The sequence below is a fragment of the Leiobunum rupestre genome, chromosome 6, assembly GCF_980474605.1.
Source record: "Leiobunum rupestre chromosome 6, qqLeiRupe1.1.hap1, whole genome shotgun sequence".
In the NCBI taxonomy this organism is placed as follows: domain Eukaryota; kingdom Metazoa; phylum Arthropoda; class Arachnida; order Opiliones; family Sclerosomatidae; genus Leiobunum; species Leiobunum rupestre.
In genome coordinates, this window is record NC_143389.1 from 46,736,498 (window position 1) to 46,760,468 (window position 23,971).

The 23,971-nt window shown below is 34.3% G+C and overlaps 5 protein-coding genes and 1 long non-coding RNA gene across 9 annotated transcripts; 2 read left to right on the top strand and 4 right to left on the bottom strand.

Annotated features, from left to right (window-relative positions):
• Positions 1–805: 805 nt before the first annotated feature.
• LOC149941193 (uncharacterized) lies at positions 806–2,422 on the bottom strand. Of its 2 annotated transcripts, none has more exons than XM_090178297.1 (2): positions 2,137–2,422; positions 806–2,018 (listed from the first exon to the last, which is right to left on the bottom strand). In XM_090178297.1, the coding sequence occupies exons 1-2, from the start codon at positions 2,206–2,208 to the stop codon at positions 1,245–1,247; spliced, it is 846 nt and encodes a 281-aa protein (XP_090034423.1). In that variant the 5' UTR covers positions 2,209–2,422; the 3' UTR covers positions 806–1,244. The 2 variants fall into 2 exon arrangements, with proteins under 2 accessions (XP_090034423.1, XP_090034424.1); XM_090178298.1 differs by having other exon boundaries at positions 2,093–2,222.
• Positions 2,423–2,603: 181 nt separating this feature from the next.
• Positions 2,604–5,938, top strand: Myt1 (protein kinase, membrane associated tyrosine/threonine 1). Its single transcript, XM_090178296.1, has 12 exons — positions 2,604–2,818; positions 3,097–3,170; positions 3,237–3,366; positions 3,434–3,531; positions 3,598–3,882; positions 3,953–4,075; positions 4,147–4,491; positions 4,913–5,105; positions 5,165–5,279; positions 5,345–5,458; positions 5,520–5,667; positions 5,729–5,938. Exons 2-12 carry the CDS (start codon positions 3,108–3,110, stop codon positions 5,768–5,770), a joined length of 1,656 nt encoding a protein of 551 aa, XP_090034422.1. The 5' UTR covers positions 2,604–2,818; positions 3,097–3,107; the 3' UTR covers positions 5,771–5,938.
• A 148-nt stretch (positions 5,939–6,086) lies between these two features.
• LOC149941195 (isocitrate dehydrogenase [NADP] cytoplasmic-like) lies at positions 6,087–10,190 on the bottom strand. The gene is made up of 13 exons (XM_090179645.1): positions 9,923–10,190; positions 9,815–9,854; positions 8,929–9,035; positions 8,663–8,749; positions 8,457–8,594; positions 8,372–8,394; positions 8,169–8,312; positions 8,030–8,097; positions 7,045–7,113; positions 6,898–6,989; positions 6,796–6,840; positions 6,417–6,735; positions 6,087–6,356 (listed from the first exon to the last, which is right to left on the bottom strand). The coding sequence occupies exons 1-13, from the start codon at positions 9,936–9,938 to the stop codon at positions 6,275–6,277; spliced, it is 1,230 nt and encodes a 409-aa protein (XP_090035771.1). The 5' UTR covers positions 9,939–10,190; the 3' UTR covers positions 6,087–6,274.
• Positions 10,191–10,292: 102 nt separating this feature from the next.
• Positions 10,293–14,282, top strand: LOC149941196 (protein KRI1 homolog). Its single transcript, XM_090179642.1, has 17 exons — positions 10,293–10,643; positions 10,719–11,010; positions 11,104–11,174; positions 11,240–11,345; positions 11,412–11,505; positions 11,567–11,650; positions 11,706–11,781; positions 11,843–11,923; positions 12,007–12,228; positions 12,287–12,382; positions 12,440–12,683; positions 12,813–12,904; positions 13,198–13,324; positions 13,384–13,514; positions 13,574–13,638; positions 13,704–13,805; positions 13,880–14,282. The coding sequence occupies exons 2-17, from the start codon at positions 10,896–10,898 to the stop codon at positions 14,175–14,177; spliced, it is 2,004 nt and encodes a 667-aa protein (XP_090035768.1). The 5' UTR covers positions 10,293–10,643; positions 10,719–10,895; the 3' UTR covers positions 14,178–14,282.
• Positions 14,149–17,120, bottom strand: Skp2 (S-phase kinase-associated protein 2). 2 transcript variants are annotated; one of them, XM_090179643.1, is made up of 11 exons: positions 17,000–17,120; positions 16,675–16,854; positions 16,450–16,594; positions 15,924–16,080; positions 15,617–15,725; positions 15,350–15,464; positions 15,108–15,286; positions 14,948–15,046; positions 14,761–14,888; positions 14,529–14,691; positions 14,149–14,465 (listed from the first exon to the last, which is right to left on the bottom strand). In XM_090179643.1, exons 1-11 carry the CDS (start codon positions 17,083–17,085, stop codon positions 14,276–14,278), a joined length of 1,551 nt encoding a protein of 516 aa, XP_090035769.1. In that variant the 5' UTR covers positions 17,086–17,120; the 3' UTR covers positions 14,149–14,275. The 2 variants fall into 2 exon arrangements, with proteins under 2 accessions (XP_090035769.1, XP_090035770.1); XM_090179644.1 differs by lacking the exon at positions 16,675–16,854.
• An 816-nt stretch (positions 17,121–17,936) lies between these two features.
• LOC149941198 (uncharacterized) lies at positions 17,937–19,669 on the bottom strand. 2 transcript variants are annotated; one of them, XR_016481296.1, is made up of 9 exons: positions 19,598–19,669; positions 19,367–19,499; positions 19,214–19,301; positions 18,924–19,138; positions 18,793–18,856; positions 18,638–18,712; positions 18,463–18,578; positions 18,316–18,402; positions 17,937–18,258 (listed from the first exon to the last, which is right to left on the bottom strand). It is a non-coding gene; the product is annotated as an uncharacterized LOC149941198 (long non-coding RNA). The 2 variants fall into 2 exon arrangements; XR_016481295.1 differs by having other exon boundaries at positions 18,638–18,715.
• Between the last annotated feature and the right edge of the window lie 4,302 nt (positions 19,670–23,971).

The following is a 23,971-nucleotide window of genomic DNA, read 5'->3' on the forward strand; positions in this document are numbered from 1 at the left end:
AATCAACCGTCTATACATTCCGACTGTTTTCGATTCCAACGATAAAAAAACTGGGCCTTTTCTTCGTATCCTTTTTTTAAAAGCTCCAAAAAAAAACTAACTCCTCTTTTTAAATTTCACGAGTCACGTGTTTTATTTTTCGATACACGAGTATCTCGCGTTTCAAGCGCGGACAATTTATTTTAAAAATAAACACAAAAAATGCTTGGCAACCTCCAGTCGAGAATTTAAAGTCAAAATGGGGAAAATTAAGATATTTTGGAAAGCGTGGCAAATTACCGAAAGTACCATAGTCGAACGGGAATCGACGTATCTGGCCAGATATACGTCGATCACCCGATTAAGTTAAAAACCCAAGCTACTGCCTCCAAGCGACCCGCACTTGACGACTAAATTAGGCCTAACCCAGATGACCATAGAAACTTCGGAAATTATAATTAGTTAATTGAAATGAAATAAATTTTGAAAATGTCCCAAAATTCCACGTTACAACTTGGAACCCCTCATTTGAACCCATGCCACTTAATAACAAAAATATCCTAGTTTCACAACAACCAGATAATGCAGTGTGCAGATTTTCAGGCAGGCGATTCTAAAAAATATATCAGCAGGACAGCTCAACCCAGTGTTACCATTCAAGGTTCTTAGGGGTTCTAAATAAGTTCTTGATGCTACATGTTCAAAGTGTTTTTTAATGTGCTAGTTCTCCTGGAATGGGGAAAGAGCAAAGGCTCTAATAAAAAGGCATATCAAACTTTTCAAATACACCCCTTAAGTTTTTCAGTGGATAAACAGAACAAACATAAAACAGGTCAAACTTTATTGACACTCAATTTAAAAGGTTTAAGACCTATATAATAAAAATATTTCTATCAAAATTTTGTGGGCCATTAACAATTAACAAGAAGTTTTAAAACAAGATAGCGATCTCATAATTATTTTGCACACTACCTGCAAGTGTTTGGATCTGTAGTATATTCAGTTGCAAAATCAATTTTTAAGTACCGTTCATTTAAAAACAAAACATATCCATAAACCTTTGAAGTAATGGTTTCAAAAAATTGTTAAAGAAAAGCAACAAAATGTAATCTATTTAAAAATTACTAATTTGACTATAAATGGGGCAAAATGTTGAAAAATTGGAAGACAGACATGTCATTTTAAAATATAAAATAAAAACCTAAATAAAGGTTAATAACAAATAGAAAAAAATGCTTTTTTTCAATGACTTTAGAAATGTTTAATCAGGGAAATTTGCATTTTTTTATCAGAAATGTTTCTTTATAGTGTCCACCTAATCCTTGGGAATGTTGACCAACGAATCCTTTATCAGGTGTTGCTTCAAATGATGGAGGAATGCAAAGAAGTTTCCTCTTCTTTGGTGTCATCTTTGTATCATCAAGTAATATCATGCGAGGAATTTGATTCATATTATCCCAAAGTTTGGCAGTTGACTGAACTTTTCTTATCAGAATTTCTTCACTGCTTTCTTTTTTTGACAATACCCGCCTTCGTTCTTCATTAGATACAAAGGTAGTTTGAAATTCTTGCTTTTTAATGTAGGGTGATCTTTTTTCATTCCACTTGGCCCATGTTAAGCCAGATTCTTGTTGTTGATTTTCTAGTATTTCATTACTTGTTGAATCAACTAAGTTGGTCCAGTCTGATGTGTATGGAAGCTGATTTTCAACATTTTCTTCTTCAAATTGAGATAAAGGGGAAATTTCGCTGAGAGATTCTGAAGTATCACTTCTCTCATAGTCATCCTTTGGTGTGAGTTTAGCTTCCATGTCAATCTCAGTTTTTAAGGTATCAGCAATTAATTTCCCTTGAGACATTAGTGAAGGAGAAGAAAAGTTAATAAAATCAGGAAAAGTGCTAAGTTCTTTCATATTTTCTTTATGCACTTTTTTCTTCATTATTTGCACTCCCTTCTGCATTTTAGCAACATTAGTTACATTTCTTATTTCAATTAGTTCCTTTGGATTCTCAATTTTCAACATTTGGGACATTGCTTTCTAAAAGGGATATTTGGGGACGGGGAAATGCTATTGGTTAAATTGTCTGTAACTTGTATACAAATCTTATGTACCGTTTTATTTTAAAGCAAAGAATATTTTATTCTGTCATATTTACCACATCGAAAAACTTCGGACAGCATTTATGATTATTCAATTGATACAACCCCGCATTTGAATTACCCGCCATTCTCGCTAAATGGAGAGTAAGCTAATTTGCCAATTATAAAAACCTTAGACTAAAAAAAATAACTGACTTAACTTCACTTTAGAGGAGCGGACGCTTCGAAAGTTCGAACAATACTGATTATGAAAATAACTCTATCACTTTGTCGGCCCCTTTTAAATTCTGAATGTGGGCACTGTTGGGCAGCGCATGGAAGAAGCGTTTCTCGCTTCCCCCAACAAAACCATCTGCTATGCCCCCAACTTCATGAAATCCAATCGGAAAAAGGGAAGAGAAATCTCGTGGCCCATTTCGTCGAAATAACATGTCTTAACTCGTAACGCGTACGTCTAGTATTTGTAGATCGAGTGTACTTTTACACGTAGACGTTAATGTTCTTAATTCCAGACGTTTCATCACTTTGTTCAAGTTTGTTGACAGTTTTTGAACTTCGAAGCTGGCAAACCAACACTTAGTAAAAAAATATATAATTTATTTTAATTTTATATTCAATAAATTATTGTACTATCGTAGCTTAAATTTTGTAATGAAAGAGTCATAAAGGCAGTTACGCCTTATTCATCAAAAGTTAAGCAGTATCATATTTTTAAATTTTTTCGTAAGCCTTTGCCAGGTAAGTCTAGTTCCTGAAAAACATTTTAAATAAAAATGAAATTAACAGCTTCTAAAATTCATTTTGCACCTCAAAATACTTCTACATGTTATGTTAAAAAAAGAGGATAAATGAGGCTTTTCGCGCAATACATGTAGCGGTAATTGTCACACTAAAACGGCAGTTGTCAGTTCAAATTTGGTCAATTTGTATTTGGCCGAATTTGAACTGGCATTTTAGTTAATAAGAATTTCTTATTGCTGATTAATACCAATGGTGCTCTATTATTATACATACAGATCATCTCTAAATGACCTCACCACGTCCAACCCCGAAGTTCTACACCGAAACACAAACGTTCTCTACCAAGAAAGTATTGCAAAATATGTTTTTATTATGCTTTTCAAATACCTAATTTTTTTCTTTACTGTGCATAAAGGCAAGAGCGACACCAAGAGATCAAGCACCTCCAAAACCACCAGTCAAAAGTTGCCCTCCAGTTAGCCGTATTTTTAATAACATCGTAAGCTACAAAGCTAGAGCCATCAGTTTCAAAGAGTCTGACATTAGTATCCTTATACGCACATCATAGTAAAAATTATTAAATGAAATTAGGAACTTAACAGTAACTCTTAGACCTAAGTAATAAACACTACAATGAAGATGCAAAGGAGCTCTATTTTGAACAGTGCTTTGAAATCCGATCCAAACTAGGAGCTGGTTCTTTTGGCGAAGTATGTGTCCTATCTTGCAATATTATATACTGAAAATTTTAAAGTTATATTCTTAATTCGTAATAGGTGTTCGAAGTTAGGAGTAAGGAAGATGGTAAATTATACGCTGTTAAAAGATCTAGGGAGAGGTTTAGAGGGGAATCTGACAGAACTAGGAAGTTGGAGGAAGTTAAAAAACACGAAGAACTACCAAAGCATCCCAATTGTATCAAATTTATCAAAGCCTGGGAAGAACGGCAACATTTGTACATTCAAACTGAGCTTTGCTCTACCAGTCTTAGCAACTATTCAGAAATGAATCACGATATACCAGAAACTTTAATTTGGAAGTACTTGGTTGATTTATTACAGGCAAGTCTAAAATATTTTTAATTTTTCTAGTTGGTTTTTAAGATTATTAACTAGTAGATTTATTAAATAGGCTGTTAAGCATTTACATGACCATGAACTTCTTCACTTGGACATAAAACCAGATAATATCTTCATTTCTTCAGATGGCATTTGCAAACTAGGAGATTTTGGTCTGGTGATAGATTTAAACAAAGTTAGTTTAAAGCATTTCCTAATGTAAAGTGTGTAAATAGCTGCATTATAAACTTGGCCATCTTTCGTTAGATAGGGAAATTTGAAGTTTTGGAAGGAGATCCCAAATATCTAGCTCCAGAGGTCTTAGACGGACATTTTACAAAAGCCGCTGATCTTTTCAGTTTGGGTATCACTATCTTAGAATTGGCTTGTGATCTCGACTTACCGAGGGGTGGTGATTCTTGGCAAACATTAAGGCATGGCCAAATCCCAGAAGATATGTGTGCCAATATGAGCCAAGCTTTGAAATCCGTTATCTTATTAATGATGGAGCCAAATTTTAGGCGCCGTTCTAACGCCGCTCAAATTCTTAAAATACCGCAAGTGCGAAAGGTACATAAAAAGAGGAGCTGGGAGTTGAAAATGAAACTTATGGTAATTTTCTTTTGTCTTACAACATCAAATAATACATGAATATAGAACGTACATAGATTGCCTTATTACAATGTGGCTGTCATCCAGGCTTGATTAATGCTATAGTGTTATAGAGGTTTTCCTGCCTGAGATGTTTCCGTAGTTTGTGCTGTTTTGCTGCACCACTCAATATTAGTAAAATGGACCAGGCAGATTTCACCTCCGCACCCTGTTAGATAATCCACTATGACGACTCGGTCTAACTGCAGCTGCATTTAGGCTGTTTTGCTGAGAGAGAGCATTAGCTAGACGGGCTCTGCTCATATAGGCTGATGCCTTGAATCATATAGCCAGTTCTATGTTCATGGGTGCACATTAATAAATTAATGTTTATAATATTAAGTGAAAATATGGTAAATTTTTATTGGTTGAATCTCATTAGGTATCAGCCACAATCTGCGTTTTATCATTTTTGTGGGTACAAGTCGTCACGTTTGGGGAAAATTTTGTAAAGCCATTTATTTGGTTGAAAACTAAATGCGTAAACACCACTAAGGGTTTGAGCACTCCCCTTAATTACACTCGAAAACAAAAACCTTCAGACTGGCACGGATGGGATGGAAGTTTTTCAGATGGTAATCTCTCTGTATGTAGTAAAATTATACATACATAATTTCTTGGTTTCATATTATAGACGAAGTCTTGGATGAAGATTTGAACCATTCGCGCAATAATAGTCTCGGAGTTGCGCCTTTGAGTGATACTTCCACTTCTGATGAGAGCAACAATGGAAGCTTTTTTCTTTCTAGGTAAACTGAACATTTGGTAAACTATGACGAGTTGGAAATACCTTATTCTTTATTTATATAAATAGTATTCCAATGAGAATTAACAATTCAACTCCCGCATCTGTTAAACAAAGAAGTAGTTTAAGAAGGACTTTAATGCCAAGCCGTTTGATTGATCCGATTCCTTTTAATTTCAATGAGTAATTATTTCTTTATTCAAATTTTCTGACAATCATAATGTTGTATTATTATTGTAAATAGGCAAAAAAACAGCGTTAATAGTGTGGAAAACTCTCCATTTTCTTTAAAAGTACCCGTGAAAAGTAGTAGTAGGAAATTTGATTCTTCCGCCAGAAGAGATGCTTTTGTAAATAATTCACCTTCTGTAGAACCTAGGAATTTAATGAATGTAAGTTTATATAGGTTAACATTAAATATATATATTTAATCTTTTTAATATATTTCTATAGTTATTTGATGAAGCAAATAAAGACGACAATGATACTACGTGAAAGTATTAAAAGAAAGGTATTAAATTCGTAGGCCGCTTTTTTAACCTAACTGGGGATGAACCCTGAAACTAATTAAATTCTAGTCAGATGAAAATAAAAACCAGGTTTTAAAATCTGACACTCCTAATATAACTTATAGGAAAATTAATTGAGGACAAAATAACCTTTTATAAATGTAGCCTTAGGCATTTAACTGACAACACAATAGTAGTTTAAGTACTCTTTTGTATCTAAAGTAACTTTTATACTAAAAAACAAGTTGTTTTTGTAAGATATTTTAATGTTTGGATGATTTTATAAAACAAATAAGAAAATATTTTTATGTAAATTCATTTTATTCTTAACGAGGGAAATATCAAACTAGAGTATATATTTAATACAATGTTATATGCGAGTTGGAACAGACAATTCCTTATTATAAAAAGTGGAAAAAATGGAAAGCACCAATAAAAATATGGCAAGCAGAAATTCAAATATTATCCATCACAATTTGCTTATTTCCAGTCAGGCTTCTAATTTTATACTCAGATTTTCAGCTAACTTGTCCAAGAACTCAAAGGTATTTAGATAATCAGATCGTTGTACGCTATAATTCATTAAAACGTTAATATGGACATTTTTAGTTAATTATTAAATATATACTAACTGGTTAAGACCCTTGATGCAAATAGCCAAATCTTTTGTCATAATGCCTTGTTCAATAGTTTCCACACACACGTCCTCAAGACTTTGAGCAAATTTAGCTAAGGGATTGTTTTTGTCCAATTTTGCCCTATGAGCCAATCCTCTGGTCCAGGCAAAAATAGACGCAATTGGATTAGTTGAAGTTTCTTTCCCTTGTTGATGAAACCTGTAGTGTCTGGTTACTGTTCCATGGGCAGCTTCCGCCTCCACTGTTTTGCCATCGGGACAAATCAAAACGCTAGTCATCATACCCAAAGAACCATATCCTTGCGCTACTGAGTCTGAATAATAAATAGATATGATTTAAAGGTGGTTTAACTTAAACAACTTTGCAACTTTACCCGATTGTACATCGCCATCGTAATTTTTGCATGACCAAACAAAGCCTAAATGAAAATTTTTATCAATATAATACAAGACCACTTATATTATAAAACCAATACCTCCGTCAGATTTCATAGCTTGAGCTACCATGTCATCTATGAGGCGGTGCTCGTACCAGATTCCTTTTGATTCAAATTGACTCTTATATTCCCTGGAACAAAACCCAAATTAAATAATTGAATGCAAGAATCATATTTTAAACATACTTATCATATATTTCTTGAAAAATGTCCTTAAACCTTCCATCATACTTCTTTAAAATGGTGTTCTTGGTGCTTAAAAGTATGAAAGCCAAAATTTTTATAATTATTTACTATTATTACTTTAAGAAATGAATGTAAATTTAATTGGTACAGATTGTTGGGTATATAGATCATTATTGTATATTGAACTCTCTTCAATATTATCCAAAATTCCGAATTTTATTTATTCGGTACACTGCTCAAGGCAGAGCTTAATTAAAATTTAAAATTCATAAAATATGAGTGATAAGAGTAATGGCATTTTTTAGTGGGTGTAGCTGAAATGTCCTTAACAAAACTGGGTATAGAACTAAACCCAGGTTCAGATTTAATTTTTTTATTATTTATTGAAATTGTGGGATAAAATCGGCTGCCCCATGGCAAAACCTTATAACCACCAAATTTTTGAAAAATTAGATTTTTACGCATCAGTTTTACTAAGGCATGTACAAAAGTACTGTAAAAGTTTCAGGTAAAAGTTATAAATATTTAACTATTTATGACTTAAAAAATGGGTTTGGATTTTATAATTTTCGCATTAAAAACCACGATAAAATCTTATAACCTATTTAATCCATGATGCACTCCTACAGGATTGCCACACATCAGGGAATTTTAAAATGTGCCTAAAAAGTCTGGGAATTTTAAGAATTTGTTAAAATTTAAGGAAAAGTCAAGAATTCAATTTAATCCTGGCACTTTTTTAAGGTAATTTTACTCTAGATCTATGAAAAATTCTATGATTATAAATTATTTCCTTGAAAGTTTGGCTAATTTTTTCAACATTGCAATAACATTTTTAGTGAAATTAAATTTATTAACTTCTGATAAAAGTGAAATATAAAATAAGTCAGGGAAAATCTCTAAAATGGTCAGGGAAAATAGGGAATTTGAATCTCAAAATTTTGTGGCCAACCTGTCCTACTAGAAATACATTCTATGATCTTACCTCAAGTATAATGGGTAACCTCTTTGTAATGCAAATTGGAATGAACTATGAGCAAAATCAGTAATTGACTGAAAATGAATTTATAAATGAATTTTTCTTCAAATGTTGTGTTAATTATTAGTAGAATGTATAATTTTACACGATCAGTGTTGTACATCCCCATAGCTACTCCTCCTCCATCCTCAAAATCAAAGATTTTGAAATTTAATTCTTTTCCATCTTTACCAGTATATTTCATTTCAACTGTCCCTGGGCCAGGCACCACAAAATCAGTTGCCCTATACTATGTTAAACCTTAAGTGTTATTTACACTCTAGAAATATATAAATTCTAGTTAATTACTTGGTCTCCATAAGCATGACGCCCTAATTAAAGAAAAAATATTTAATACAAATTATTACTAATGATGAAAATATCATTGCCATACCAATTACGATTGGTTTTTCCCAACCAGGAACTAATCTCGGTATATTTTTACAAATTATTGCTTCGCGGAAAACTGTGCCCCCTAAAATATTTCTAATGGTTCCATTAGGAGACTTCCACATTTTCTTAAGTTTAAATTCTATTAGACAATGAAATAATTAGTTAATATTTGGATAATTATAAAATCAATAATTATTTAGAAATGACCTTCAACTCTATTCTCATCAGGCGTAATAGTTGCGCATTTAACGCCAACATTGTATTTTTTAATTGCATTTGCACAGTCAATGGTAACTGAAAATATTTAAAATTTTAGTCTTCAAAAATCGTCCGATCAATCCTTGCAGAAACATATCACTATTTAGCTGATAATTCATGTAATCAGTTTACTCAAAAACATAACTGATAACCTAATTTTTTATTTTTTGTTGCTTAAGTCTAGGATGACTTTGATGAGAAATGATGTGATATACCTTGATCATCTGTTGAATCCCGATTTTCAATACTCAAATCATAAGAGTGCAATTCGACATCAATGAAAGGGATTATTAGCTTTTCTTTGATTAAATCCCAAATTATTCTACAAAAATAAATTGATAGCTATGCTTTAGTAAGGTTTTTAGACCAAGACCATCTCTTACTTGTTTATATAAGGTGGTTGTTAGATAATAAAATAAAGATAAAATCACCTTCCACCCCCCCCCCCCCCAGATTTTTAGCAAAGTTGGCAATAGCTGGTTTTTCTTCTACCAAAAATAATATCTACCTCTGTATTATCTACCAGAAATACAGCATTCCAGTAGTTTGTTATATATTTTGAAAAAAAAATACATAGAAAAACACCTAAAATGGACATAACCCATACCAGCTATGAGAGTCTTATCCATCTTTCTTTTCTGCTAATTTTTTGGTTGAAACATGTACCATGTCAGGGTTTCTGATTATACGAAATGTTTCAGAAGCAAAAAATGTGCAGGGGAAATTCGTTATTATGGCAATTTTCTAGAACTATTTCATCGAAAAATAGAATAATGGAGTAATTTTTACATTTTCATATTTTAATGTGGTAATTACACACCCTACATTTTGATATTTTATGGGTTGTACGGTTTCACTATAGGCGAAAAATATTCGCTAGTTTTGGAGTAATTTTTAGGAAATAGCGAGCAACTTCAAAATACAGTTTGGCTGTTATTGTATGGAAGAAGTTGGTAGTTTGGGAATAGTTTTGGCCTTATATCACCAAAAATTCGCGCCCATCAAAAACTTTCTTTAGCCGGCGGAGTTACACGTCTTTACTCCTAGGTAGATACTTATTTCGTAATATCTTATATACTTCTGCCCATACTTAGTTTTTACCTAGTCATTTCGTCTCCATTCATTTCTACAATTGGACCACCTGTAATAAAATTTTAATATTAATTGAAATGCAGATAGCTTTAAATTTGTTATTTAAATAACTTTTACATTTAATTTTGATCATTTTGACTCCTGGATATTTTATTTTGCAAGCGATGAGGAAAAAGTAACCAAAGCGTCAGGATGAAAACCGGGGAATGAGAAAAAATTTCCTTACTGGTTTTCAACAGTGGCCAAGCTACAACCACAGGGGGTTCAGGCAGGGGGCTGATACGTCTTTTTATTGAAAATTTTCACAATAAGTTGTAAAAGAAAATGCAGACCCAAAGCGGGTACAAGGCGATGACTTCCCCGGGCCTCAGCTGGATCTAAAGGGGGAAGGGGAATTGTTGATTGGGTTTGTCGAGAAACGGCCAATCAATTGGACGAATGGTTTTTATCTGCCATTCCACTCCCCAATGACGTCAATTTTTGCTAGCTAGCGGGAGGAGGGAGAAGTAAAAAGGGGTGCTTATGAACTTTGAGCCCCTTAAAGTTTTTTTTTCTTTAAAAGTTAAGGTTGTTTGCTTGGTGCATATGGCAACTAGGCCTTCACACCAGAGACCCATTTAGGCAATTCGAAAACGAGATAGACATACTGATAACGTAGGCATCGACTGAATAAACACTGCATGCCAGCGTTGCCAATCATAAGGATATGGATAATTTCATTCTTGGTAACATGTAGGATGTTCTTATTCTTAATGAAGCCAGAAAGCTTCTATAATATTTGATATTAAATCTCAATAAATAAATATTTGACGAGAAAAGTACCAAATAGAAACAAAATGTAATATTCTTGTTGGGTTTGTTTCAGCAAATGCGACGAAAGTTTTATGTCATTTTTCATGATTTTTCTTTTTAGTGACCATTTGACTCGTTAAAATTCACATATCGTTATTATTAGAGTTTTAACGATATCAGGTCTATCTGGTGTCTTACGATAAATTTGACGAAAATACGATTTTTTTCGGTTATTCCTACAATTAATGCTACTTCATCAAGCTGGCAAAACTGACACGTGCTGATTTGCAAAAAAATCATGGACAAGAAGGCACTTTTGGGCGAATCATCGGATTCCGAGGATAATTTTAAAGTTAACGAAGATTATGCTATTAATTACAATAAATGGAGAGAAAAGGAAGAGCTCCAAAAATGTAATTACTTACCATAGATCTAATATTACCATTTTTAAGTTGAAACATGTTTCCATAACATTTTTTAATATGACCTGCCTTATTAAAAAATAGTGAAGTCCAGATATGGTGAAGGAACAGATCAGTCATCATCATCATCAAGTTCAGACTCTGCAAATGAAGAGGTCATAATGCCAAAAATGCACAACCACAACCAGATTATTAATAAAAATATTGATATTGTAATTAGGATTTGGCTGTAGTATTTGACAAACAGTTCCTTAAAACTCTAAGCTCCTTAAAAAGCAAAGCTCCTGAAATATATGACAAAAATGTTAATTTCTTCCCGTCCATTGGTAAGCTATTGTGATGAACATCCAAAATGCTGATGACCTTTCTAAAACTGATATTATCTCATTTAGATGTGGGGAATAATAAAAGGGGCACAAAAGTTAAGAAAACCAAATCCATGTTCTTAAAAGATTATGAAAGAAAAATAATACTTGAAAAAGATGGGTAAATAATCAAGCATAAAATAACCAATTGGCAAAAAATTTCAATTCTATCAAAATATTAGAATTCTTACTGATGAAGAAGATGAAACTCTTGAACGACCAGTTTCACCTTCTTTTATGCAAGAGCAAGAGGAAATTAAGCGAAGGTAATTTAATTAAATGTGTTTAAACAATCTGAAGACATTGATTTTTCACTAAAAGCTTCAAAAATGCGTTGGAAGATTCAGAATCTGAGGATGACTTGCTTAAAGAGAAATCTAAAACCCAGGAAGATAAAGTATAAGCACTATCATGTCAATGATGTACTTAAATATTAAAAAAATTAATTGATGTCATAGAGAAATGAAGATGAAGGGTATCTAAAATGGATTAAAGGGCAGGAAAAAAATTCTAAGGATAAATCATCCCCTAAAGAACTGGTAAAATACAGTTCCAAACTATGTCATTTTTGGTAAGATGTAATAATTAACCATAATCTAACCATTTTTGTTGGTCTTCATAGGGGTATTTAAAAAGTTATTGGAATAATCCTAAACTTGATGAAAGTGAAGCATTTCTTCGAGATTATATTTTGAATAGAAGTTATATGGATAAAAATTACAAGAAACAGGACTATGAAGAGGAGGAAGTTCTTTCTGCTAGTGAAGATGAAAAAGTTTTGGAACAACAGGAGGAATTTGAGCATAAATTCAACTTTAGATTTGAAGAGCCAGATGAGGAATTTGTATGTAAAAATGACAATTGTTACACTTTTACTGCTAATTTCATTTGAAATTTTACAGATTAAGAGATTTCCGAGGACGATGTGTAATACATTAAGGAGGAAGGATCCAAAAAGACAGAAACAAAGGGAAGAGTACAGAGAGAGGAAGAGAGAGGTGTTTAAATAAAATTTAGAAATAGAAACAACATACAAAATTGGTTTGTGATTTTAGGAAAAAGAAAGGAAGAAAGAAGAGCTTAAAAGATTGAAAGCTTTGAAGCGTAAAGAAATATCTTGTAAATTGGAACAACTAAAGGAAATAACAGGAAATCAAAAATTGGGTTTTGATGACTTGGAAGAAGATTTTGATCCAGAGAAATATGATAGCAGGATGAAGGAAATTTTCAACGAAGAGTATTATGGTGTAGAAGAGGATAATAACAAGCCAGTTTTTCCTTTCAATGATGATATAGATGGTAATCACAAGTTTTCGTAATTTTCCAATGAATATGTTAATAAACTTATCCAACCTGTATATGCGGGGGCTGATCAGCACCCCCAAATGCCCACTTGGGAAATCTAGCATTGATACCTTTTTCTTGCAGATGAGGAAAATTGGGATAGTTGGAAAGGAAATTTCAATGAGGCTGTTGAGAAACATGAGGACAATGTACACTGTGAAGACAATAATTTTAATGTTAGTTTTTCTAAAGGGGCTATAAACTTCGTTAACTCATACATAACAAATGAACTTGCCGTTGTTTGTAACTAAAGTAAAAATTCAAATGCTTTCAAAAGTAAAAATAACGCTTACTTTTCCAGTCAAGTAATAATAACTTTTAAATTAAAACCCAAAATTGCCTGTTCATGATGGTACTTCTATTTTGAAATATGGGACTAATAATATTTATGTAGACAAAGTTTAAAGCCACTTTAAATAGATCTTATGTTAGTGTAGAGATAAAGAAGCTGAATTTTTTTATCTCAAAGATGGATGTTGAGTATGACCCCCAAAATGAATTAAAGATGGAACTTGTAAATTCTTCGAAAAAGAACAAAAGGAAACTGTGCAAATTTGCCCAAGTTTTATCTAAAAAGAAACCAGTTTTTGACCCAAGTAAATTCTTTTCAAAGAAAGGACAATATCCTTCATACTGATAATATTTCTTCATTCAGATGATAAAACCTATGAAGAATATTTGGATGAATATTATAAATTAGACTTTGAGGACATTGTAGGAGATATGCCAGTGCGTTTTCCTTACAGGAGTACTGTTCCAAATGATTTTGGGCTTTCCATTGATGAAGTACTACTACATTCAAACCTTTAACATAAGTTTTGCAATTAAGTTGCTATCAATTTTAGATTCTGACAGCTCACGATAAAGAATTAAACCAATGGTGTTCTTTAAAAAAGACCTGCCAACACAGGTATAATTTTATTTTGTATTATAAACTAACAACAGTTACCTCTCAATTATTTCTAAATGCGTTAGAACTGAACTAGAAGAAAAATATGATGTACAGGCTTTTCGGAAAAAGGCAGATAATGAAAATTTAAAGAAGAAAGTTTTGCCATCTCTCTTTAAAGATGAAGAGTAATTGTTTTTTATGTTAAAAACAAAATATTAAGGAAATTGTCATATCTTGAAGTTTTAAATATCTAATTTAGGGAAGGACTAAATACTGAAGTACCAAAACGCAAGAGAAAAAGGAAGAACAAAAACAAGACTGCTGAAAATGGGGACACAATATCAAAGGTCAGCAAAATTGATTTATCATCCCAAAATGTGACCAAAGCAAATAAACCTGTGCATAGCTTCAAAAAGAGTGAAACAGGCGGCAAAAACAAATTAAAAAAACAAATGGATAATGAAATGATAAATGGGATGCAGTTGAGTGATGAAAGGTTAAAAGCTTATGGGATAAACCCTAAAAAGTTTAAAAACAAACTTAAATACAAGAAATAAACACAATGTTTTGGGGCCAACTCCTAAATTTTCATTGAAATATTAAAACTTAATTTTAAGTATATGTACAAATAGTTGTGTTGACACATTATTTCCAATTAAAATTTCCTAAGTTGAATGCCCCACATTTTGACATCTCTTATGCCAGTTGTGGGTCTTGCAATAGTGGAAAATATTTGTTTATTAATTTCTATTTGAGGTAATGATTGACGAAGGGCTTGTAAAGCGTCTTCATTAAATAGTCCAAAAACTTGCAGTTCTTTTAAATATGGCAATTGCCTTAAATCTCTAGATAGAAAAGAACTCATTAGCTTTTCTTATATGTTTAGCTGAAGGTAAAAGATAACATACAAGTATTTGACAGGTGCAATATTGTAACAATGGCTTGCATGAAAATTTTCCAACAAAATTAATTTTGAAACAATAATATCTATTGTCGCTGATGTCAATTTAAGACTATCGCTTATGTCTAATTCCTTTAAATTTGGACACAAATCACCAAGCAAAGCTATATCTATAAATAGGAAATACCATAATATAGGTATACATGATAATTTCAGGAAAAGACAAAAGTAGTTCTTACGAGCATCTTTTAGAGTTTCTCTGGCTCCTGCAATATTTAGTCGTTGTATGGCAGGAGTGAGATGGATAGTTATTAAATCCAATGAATAGGAACATATACCAGTCCAACTGATATTTAAAGAGCGTAGTCTAAAAGGGAACATTTAAATTAAGTTTGTAAAATTGCGAGTTGTACAAGAAGTACGTACTTTTTGCAGCTAGTGGCAATAGAGAGCAAACCATTTGCATTCAAACCAGTGCACATGCACAGATTGAGAATTTCCATATTTTTATTATTAGCAATGTATCTATAATTTTGATATCAAAAAGTATATTTACAAGAAAAAGAATTTTCCTTAAATAACGTACCTGCAAATATTATAATTAATATCACAACTTTCCAAACTAAGTTTTTTCAGTTCACTGGAAACTCTCAAAACATCTTCAATACCTTTACTTGATATGGAACAGAGACTCATATCTAAATACTCTATTTTGCATTCCAAATATTCTAAATCTAAATTTGGGCTTAAAACAGGGTCTTCAACCTAAAAATTGTTTGAATGTTAGATTTTATAAATTTTACCTTCTGCTTAAATGTAGAAATTTACTTTGGCAGAGCACAACCTAAGGGCTTTCACTTTTCTCTCTATAACAAATCCCAACATTTCAGAATGCAAATATTTTTTCTTGAGATCAAGTTTCCTCCATAAAGTTTCATCATAACTAAATATAAATTGGCAATTAGAATAGGTATGACACTTCATAGAGGGTATGCCCCAAAACCGTAGAATTCTTGCGAAAAGCAACAAGTGTTATCCTTAATTGATACTACTAGGTAATTTTTAATGTTTGTATAAAATCAAAATAAAACTTACGCTAATGACTTCCATCTTTTGCAAACCCTGGCACAAACTGAGAGGTCTTTCTTGGGTAAAAATCTAAATATCTGAAGTATAACCTCATCTGAAATATTAGCGGTATAATCTGGATAAAAAAAAATTGTTTAAGCTAACGTGTCTTGTACATAACTAGATTAAACCTAATTAAAAACCAGTATTGTAATAAAAATGATTTTATTTTCAAGTCACTACCAGCTTTTTAGATAAAATAATGGTTTTTATTTAAGTTAAATCTAGAGTGTTTTAACATTAAAGAACACCTAAAATAAGATTTTATACATACTTATACCCCTGGGGTTGCTTCCACGTTTTCTTCTATGCAATACTAAATCTTCTCCCAAACCATGGTATTTCACATGGTAATTGACATTAGAAGCACTAGGTAAATTGGAATTGCTTTCTGGTTCAAAGGTTTCACATTCTTGGCTAAGTCGATTTATCTATAAAAAAATATAGAATTTTTACCTACTATATCTAAAGTAATTGCCATAAATCATTTTCAGAAATTAAAAAAAAAAGAACCCACACATTTGATCAAATTTCTACGGGGCGCCAAACCTTCTTCTTCCATAGCACGTTTTCAAATAGTCTTTACTCCCAAATTACCAGTAAGAGAGGCGGGAAAATAAACAAATGATTCTCGAATTTCAGGCGGGGGTAAAATTACCCATCCAATTTGGGGGAAGATTTTTTCCAATTTTAAATCCCCCCCCCCACCCCCAAGTTCAAGGGTTGAAAGAGCAGAAGATTTAGGGTGCCACTCACAGAAAAGGGACAGTAGGAGTTTAGAAAAAGGCTTGTTAACTTACATTTGGCATCAGATGTTCATCGGCAAGATAAGGATCGTCAGCTTTTAAAAGAGTCACCCCAACCTCTTTCATTATTTCAGTTGCTTCTTTGTTGTTTATGTCCCAAGTTATGGAACAGTTTCTATTTTCAGTATTTATGTCACGCCTAGAATTAAATTTATGTAAATTCCATGTAGTTTAGAATCTTTTAAGTACTTTTAGTCGATACTTGTCTAAAGATCTTACCAAGTTGAGAAAGAATTCGAGTGCAAAGTTTCCAATTTATGGTGTTCAAAAATGTACTTTTTAAGACACCATTTCTCTTTAAGTCTCCAATTGCAATGAGAGCAAGTGGGTCTCAAACACATTTCATCTGGATGATTTCGCTCTGAACCCTTATTGAATTCTGTTAAAGGCGTCAATCCCCTTTAATTTCAACATTATAATGATTAATTACGCGGATTTATAGTGCAGTAATTTGCATCAGGAAACTTGGAACTCAAAAGTTTAAATGCATAAAAAGGCGGTTAACAGGTAAGACAAATCCCCATATGGTTTTATTTATTTTTACCTGTAACGATTTCTAATATTAAAAGAAAGGACCTTGGCATCCATATCCCTTGAATCTAAAATTCTACGTCTAAAAATACTTGTCATTATATTATTCAATTTATATTTCTTCCAGCTAAATATTTTACGTCCTTTCTCAGTAACAGTAACGTCACGTTAGATTTTCCCAACAAATATCTCCAAAATTTAACAATTTGCGCCAAAAAGCCCAAAATTGGTCACATGTGCGTGTTGCACCAATCCAATAGGCGCTTAAATAAATCATCCTCCATAGAGATAGAAAAGAAATAGAGGCACCATAGACATAGGAACTATACTTATACCTAGACGGAGTATTGCAGATTCTGAAGGCACTAGCTTTTTGTGCCCGGTTTTCAATCCCACGCGCGTCTCATGTGTGATATGGACAAAATTCCGTGGCGCCACCAAATCGTTTGGTGGAGAATGGAGAAACTATAAAAAGCGGAAAATTCTAATGCTGGACGCAAAAACGTATTTGCTTACCGAGACTTGTAAAAATTGTTTAATTTTCGAAAATAAAGTTAGTTTTTGGTAAAATACAACGCGAAATAAAATATTTTACGTAAATTTAAACTTCAAACAATTGAAAATGATACAAACTTGTGTGGCTTCCAATCGTCAAAGTCGGTCACCAAAGGAAAAAATACCATTTCACAAGTATTTCTTGTTTTTATCATAACAATTTCAGGTCTTTGTTTAAAACCTTGTATTGTCCATTTTTCACAATAAAGATCACCTCAATCTAACTTAAACTTGTGCTCAAAATATCTTAAGGCAATAAATCGATTGAACTTAATACCCGGAAAGTATCACTTTGTTTGTGGAAAACACTTTAAAGAATCAGATTATCATATTGGCAAAAACGCGAAAGATCTCACGCGGAAAATTCTTAAGGAAGACTCAATTCTTTCGGTTTTTGCAAGGGGAAAAAGTGATCTAACATTCACCTTAAAAAGTTATCAAGGAAATTGAACAACATTTAATGTAAATATTTAGAAATTCGAATGGGCATATATTGCCATCCTTCAGAGGTATCAAGAATATGAAGGATTAACGTTGGCTAACAAATTATCAAAATTTCATATACAGTTTAAAACTCAAAAAATGAAAGTCAACTTGGCCGCACAAACAGTTAGCAGTTCTGTGGCAAAAAGCATAGAATTTTTGAAAGAGGCTGGTGATCCAGTGTTTCAAGGAAGCGGGCCAACATCTAAATTTATATCAAAAATTGATCGGTATCTACAAAAAAACAATTTTTAAGCAACTTTTCTCCACAATTTTGACACTGTATCTTACCTCACTGTCCCTTGCAGTTTGTTTGAGGTATTGAACTCTCGAAATCCATGGGCTAAAGGTTACAAGGCACCCATTCGGCTTTCCAACCTTGAAATAACCAAATGTTACATAATGAAGACTAAAGAACTTCTATTCAATTTAACAGACCTGGAAGGTAACTTGATTTTTTAAAGCCAAAGAAAGACAGCCATTATTGGTTTTGGTGTCACAATTCACAGTGTTTTGGACATTGAGAGAAGTACATTGTTCCCCCTGATGGACCACTGAAGTATATTTTTTAAAATACCAGATTTTGCAAACAATTGTTTATTTTTTAAGGTACCTTTTAACTTAAAAGTTTTTAACACAATTCGTCAGCGAGGAGGTTGGAACAACAATCCTACTTGTAGAAACTTCACTGCTGCATACAAAAACACGTTGGTTACTAAAATTGAAAATCAAAAAAGTGGCCACTTAATTGCTTTGGACAACACTCACGTTCCAAATTTGTGCATGGTGCCAGTTCCAACCAACGAACTTACGAGTTATTAAAGAAGAATCTCTAGAGGAAGAAATGGATGACTTTATTATGTTTCTTACTGATGAAACATCAACATCCAACATCTTACGTTATATGGCTGGTTTTGTTGTAAAGAAATTACAAAAAGAATTAAAATCCGAAACATGTTTACACGCTTTAGACGAAAGGCATTCCTCACTATCAAGTCATAGCTATGTAAAGGGAGATCCTACCAAACTTCTTCTCCTTTTAAAGCTAGTATTCTCAAGATTTGTAGCTTGACCGAGAAGGCAGTGAGATACTTTGGATCAATTCAAACTGTGGCTAAAACATTGACTTAAAAATAGAATGTTTGGTTCTGCGCCAGTTAGTAACGGACAATATTTTTCCAACTCTTACTGAACACATGTTTGATGACGAACTTGGATCACAACACCACGTTAATGTTTTGATGAAAAAGATTATCGAAATATACGTTAACATAAGGCTGAGGAAAATAAGCAGAGACATAAACAATCAAATGAAGAAAGAAGCTATTCGAAAAAGACTCACCAAGCTAATACTTTTTCAAGGGCAATAAGAGTTCTTTAATCCTTTATTAGTGTGTGTAGAATCCCTTCCACAATTATACCTCCCTTTTACATCCTTTGATTGCCAAATACTCAGACACTGTTTATTTTTATTCCTATTAGCATGTATTTCTGCTATTATTTATATTCATATTGAAACTAATATATTCATAAGTATTACATTAACAGATAAATATCATTAATATTTACTCACATTTCATTATATAATTTGGAAATTTATTGGTACATTCCTCCATACTTCCTTTGTTTACATCTTACAGCTGACTTACTTTTTTTAGTATAGTCAAGCCTATAGCCTAGGTATAGTTAGTCGCGCGTAGACGCCGTAGGCGGCGCCACGTAATTTTGTCCATATCACGCATAAGAAAGCGCCATTGCTCAAAACCGGCCTCAATTTCGTAGATCCAGCAGTTTGTCTAGGTATAAGTATAGTTCCTATGTCTATGAGAGGCACTATAATAATAGGGAAATATCACTCCGTAGCTTTGAGCATGGCCGCCATTGTGGGGGGAAATTTTTTATCAATAGGAAAAAGCACGGGTGACGTAGTGGCACGTCATACTGTAAACTCCCTATTGTATCTGGCGTAGTTGACCACGAGTGCCGACCCCCTTTTCGCCAATGTAGGAAGCCATGAGATGGGCAGATAGGTGTTAAATTTCTTGCGTTTATAATGTACTCTCCATAATATGAATTTTTGCCATTTAGCCTTAACATTTTACTATTTTACTATTGTTCTTTTTAAGTTGTCATAACTTTGGTTTTCGAGTTTTAATACCGTTTTGTAATAATCGTTTTTGACAGCAGCTGTATTGAATTGTTATGTATTTTATTTTATCTTATTTTATTTTAATTTTGCTGCGCTCCCTAGGGAGCCGCTCTGTTACAAAAGAGTGTACTAGTACGGCAATAAAATAACCTCTAACCTCTATAACGTGGCGCCATCGACGCGCGGTGAAATGAAATACATTATGCCTTTTGGAAAATCAACTGTCATTTTATGTAAACAAAAGAAGGATAGATGGCGTTGCAAATTCGGCCCATCTCCGCTTTCATACATGCGTGGGGGGGGATGAATTTTCCCGGTCAAAAACAGGGGTGCCTTAACGCGGTAATCTTCCCTCTATTTCTTTTCTATCTCTATGTCATCCATAGATATAGGAAACGTATATAAAGGTCTAGATAAAATATTTCAAAGGGAGTGAATACGGAGGTGACAGCTGGCAGCAGAAACGCGTAATTTCTGCAGGCTATCCTTATAAGGCGCTATCTTTCGGTAAGAAAGCTCGTGCTATCGTCGCGAGAGCCATTGTCTCATGCTTAAAAATTATACTAAAAGTCACCAACAGATTCAGTCTGATGGTGTCTAAAGACTACGGCCTGCGGAAAGGTCAAGCACTTAAAATGCTAAGAGAGTTCGCGCTCTTGGTCACGTGCCTTCCTCGGTGTCTGCTAGGTGTCAATTCTGTATTTTATGTTAGTCTTAGACGCCCCGAAATTTATCTAGACCTTTATATACATTTCTTATATCTATGATGTCATCCTCCAAGGAAATCGCCAAGAAGTAATATTTCCGAAAGCCAGGACCCGGAAGGTATTGTTTATATAGTGCTTGTTGAAGTAATTTAAATAGAAGGAAGGTTTCACCTAGGAATATGAAGACTAGCCGTACCCTGTTACATCCTCCTAGGTTTCACCAAAGATAATTTAAACTCGTACCCTAGATTCGAAATCACTCTCTCGCGCGTTGCCGATAGCGTTTACCCACTTCCCGCTACAACTCAGAAAAAATTCGCGCCATAGTTTGCGCCTTACCGCAACCGATTGAGCCCAATTTTTCTGAGGTCACGTGTCGGAAAAGGGTAAACGCTTCGTAACAAAACCGTCGATGGGAAAGCTCTCAGTATTCGAATCTAGGGTACGAGTTTAAATTATCTTTGGTTTCACAGAGACATCCCGCGCGTGGTAGCAGTACTTTCACGGTGTACTGAGGTAGTTCCTGGGGCGAACGGCCGCGCGCCTAGCGGATTTTTGGCGAAACGGCGATCACGTGGCCGTGGGTTATTTTGACTTATTTTATGATTTATTTTAAAATTGTCGTCTGTTATTTATTTTCGGCTAGGCATTCCGAAAGGGGTACGACCATAGAGATAGAAAAAAAATAGAGGCACTATTGTATCTGGTGAAGTTAACCGCGAGTGCCGACCCCCTTTTCGCCAATGTAGGAAGCCATGAGATGGGCAGATTACGTGGAGCCATCGACGTGCGGCGAAATGAAATACATTATGCCTTTTTGAAAAACAACTGTCATTTGATGTAAACAAAGGAAGGATAGATGGCGTTACAAATTCTGCCCATCTCCACTTTCATAAATGCGCGGGGGTGAGGAGAATAATTTTCCCGGTCAAAAACAGGGGTGCCTTAACGCGGTAATCTTCCCTCTATTTCTTCTCTATCTCTATGAATACGACTAAAACAAGGAAAACGAGGAAAATGTAGGAAAACTACCAAATAGTAGTAAGGATCCTATAATATAGGATCCTTACTACGGGCTGGCCGGAGGGCTACCTATCTTTCTAACATATAGGATCCTTGATAGTAGTATGACGGCTTTTTCAGCAAGTAAACCGCGGGAAATAATCAACGAGGAATTTTTGCCATGCGATAAAAAAACGACGGAAAAATTAAATTACGATATTTTTCGAGTAATTAAGGGTGTTTATTAAGCTAGTATATATATATGCAAATTTTACGGTCTCGTACCTACAATAATTTAAATATAAAACAGAGGTGGGCAAAAATTGTGAGCGAATTACGAAATGAACGCTCAGACGTTTTTAATTTGAGTTATCAAGGGAGCGAGTCCTCAATACAGGTGACGCTATTTTATCTTTCTTCAACTGAGCCAACTCAGGCCGAGCGCCAAAAAGTTATCTCAATCACAGATCGTTCATGGCACTTTGAGCGAGATCGGCCGTAAAGTCGAGAGAGACCTACCCGAGCGATTGAATTCATTTTTTAAGGCTGGCGGATCTCAATCACGGTGAGCGACCGGATGGTTTTTTCGACCACAACCGCTCACTCGGCGGGAGGTCTACGTGTCCAAATTATTAATTTTTTATCATCATAACTTATTTTTTAATTGTTATAATCAGTGACGGGATGAATATTTTTTTTTAATTTCTCATCGATTTGTGCGTTCTAAAAATTAAATAAAAAGCGGAACAGAGGGTGCCCAATACTAACCGCAAAAATTTAAAAATATTATAAAGGAATGCGAAAAACAATTCGATAAAATAAAACGCAAAGTTTCGTATCTATATTATGAAAATATATCATCCGTCGAGATATCGAACGACGAAACCCCTTCCAGATTGAATGTTACCACTGTAGGTAACAGGTTCAACGAAATCTCGGGGACTCGATTGCTGCAAACATTTTTCTCTCGCTATTAGTAAATGCTAGTTTACGTCATATGACTAGGGTTTTATTCAGTGGCGGTGTAAGGGGAGGGGGGCGGTCCGCCCTGGGTAGCAGGGTAGCCAGGGGTGCCATCGGATAAGCTCGAGGGGCGGGGTGCAAATCAGAACGATTAAACTTGAAGAATGTTTTTGGGCTCGAAGGGGGGGGGGGGGTGCAACACGATGGACCAGTGAAAACTTCTGCACGGTCCTGGGGAGTGTCACAAAACATTGCCGCCCCGGGGACTCAGCCTTCTTAAGCCGCCACTGGTTTTATCGTCTACGAATGTAATCAGTGGTCGGATTGGGAGGAGAGTAGCGGTTTTTCCTCAGTTTACCGACTATCCAAAAATTTGGGGGGAGCCTCCCACATCCCCTCGAGATATGCAAAAACCTCGAGAAAAGTGGACCACTGAATTGGAATGCATTGGATAGGGGCAACCGTGCAAGGTGCGTTAGGGGGTACAAACAATCACCGAGTGAAGCATCCGGAGGGAAAGCGTTTAATACTGAGGCCGCATTGCCTCTTTGCACCGCCATGGCAATCCGTTGTCATGCTCCTAAAAACTTGAGAATGGTTAGCTCTATAGAGATTTGAAATTTTAACTCAATGTTCAGGGCCTGATTTCCAATTAAACGCGCCTAATTCCAAATAGTAATCAATTACTATTTATTTACTCGACTTTGGATTTTCGCCTCTTTGCTTCTCTTATCTATTTTTCCGGCTGGTCTCGGCGGTATTTTCCTGGGCGCGTCCATGTTTGGTTTTCCCCCTTTCAGCCCCATCCTCCATTACGGACACCCAAAGAGTGGATGCGGCTAGACTCCCCGCTGGTTCCGACTTGCACCTCTTTACTTCCCTTATCCCTTTATGAGATCTATTTTATTTTGGAAAAATGTCGCGTGGTCACGCCGTTATTTGTTTTAAAACGTCGCCCGGTTGGTTTTCCTCACTTGAGTTTCTAGCACCCGTCCCGACCTATAAACTTTTTTAACGGGTAAAGCCCAGCTTACACTATACAATTAATTGGGCCACTTAATTGAAACCAACTAAATGTAAGCAAGAAAATTGAATAGTGTGAACAAAAAAATTGTAACCATTGTTC

Excerpts from the sequence above, each read along its gene's own strand:
- LOC149941193 (XM_090178297.1), bottom strand. The coding sequence starts at position 2,208 with ATGGCGGGTAATTCAAATGCGGGGTTGTATCAATTGAATAATCATAAA. Across the intron at positions 2,019-2,136 it reads GTCCGAAGTTTTTCGATGTG|AAAGCAATGTCCCAAATGTT; the intron begins GTAAATATGACA and ends TATCCCTTTTAG.
- Skp2 (XM_090179643.1), bottom strand. The coding sequence starts at position 17,085 with ATGACAAGTATTTTTAGACGTAGAATTTTAGATTCAAGGGATATGGAT. Across the intron at positions 14,889-14,947 it reads ATTGCCACTAGCTGCAAAAA|ACTACGCTCTTTAAATATCA; the intron begins GTACGTACTTCT and ends GTTCCCTTTTAG. Across the intron at positions 14,692-14,760 it reads AGAAACTCTAAAAGATGCTC|ATATAGCTTTGCTTGGTGAT; the intron begins GTAAGAACTACT and ends TCCTATTTATAG.
- LOC149941196 (XM_090179642.1), top strand. The coding sequence starts at position 10,896 with ATGGACAAGAAGGCACTTTTGGGCGAATCATCGGATTCCGAGGATAAT. Across the intron at positions 11,651-11,705 it reads CAAGAGGAAATTAAGCGAAG|CTTCAAAAATGCGTTGGAAG; the intron begins GTAATTTAATTA and ends TTTCACTAAAAG. Across the intron at positions 12,684-12,812 it reads TTTCAATGATGATATAGATG|ATGAGGAAAATTGGGATAGT; the intron begins GTAATCACAAGT and ends TTTTTCTTGCAG.
- Myt1 (XM_090178296.1), top strand. The coding sequence starts at position 3,108 with ATGACCTCACCACGTCCAACCCCGAAGTTCTACACCGAAACACAAACG. Across the intron at positions 3,171-3,236 it reads AAACGTTCTCTACCAAGAAA|GCAAGAGCGACACCAAGAGA; the intron begins GTATTGCAAAAT and ends CTGTGCATAAAG. Across the intron at positions 4,076-4,146 it reads TGGTGATAGATTTAAACAAA|ATAGGGAAATTTGAAGTTTT; the intron begins GTTAGTTTAAAG and ends ATCTTTCGTTAG.
- LOC149941195 (XM_090179645.1), bottom strand. Across the intron at positions 8,313-8,371 it reads GTCATGCTTATGGAGACCAA|TATAGGGCAACTGATTTTGT; the intron begins GTAATTAACTAG and ends GGTTTAACATAG. Across the intron at positions 7,114-8,029 it reads GGTTACCCATTATACTTGAG|CACCAAGAACACCATTTTAA; the intron begins GTAAGATCATAG and ends CATACTTTTAAG.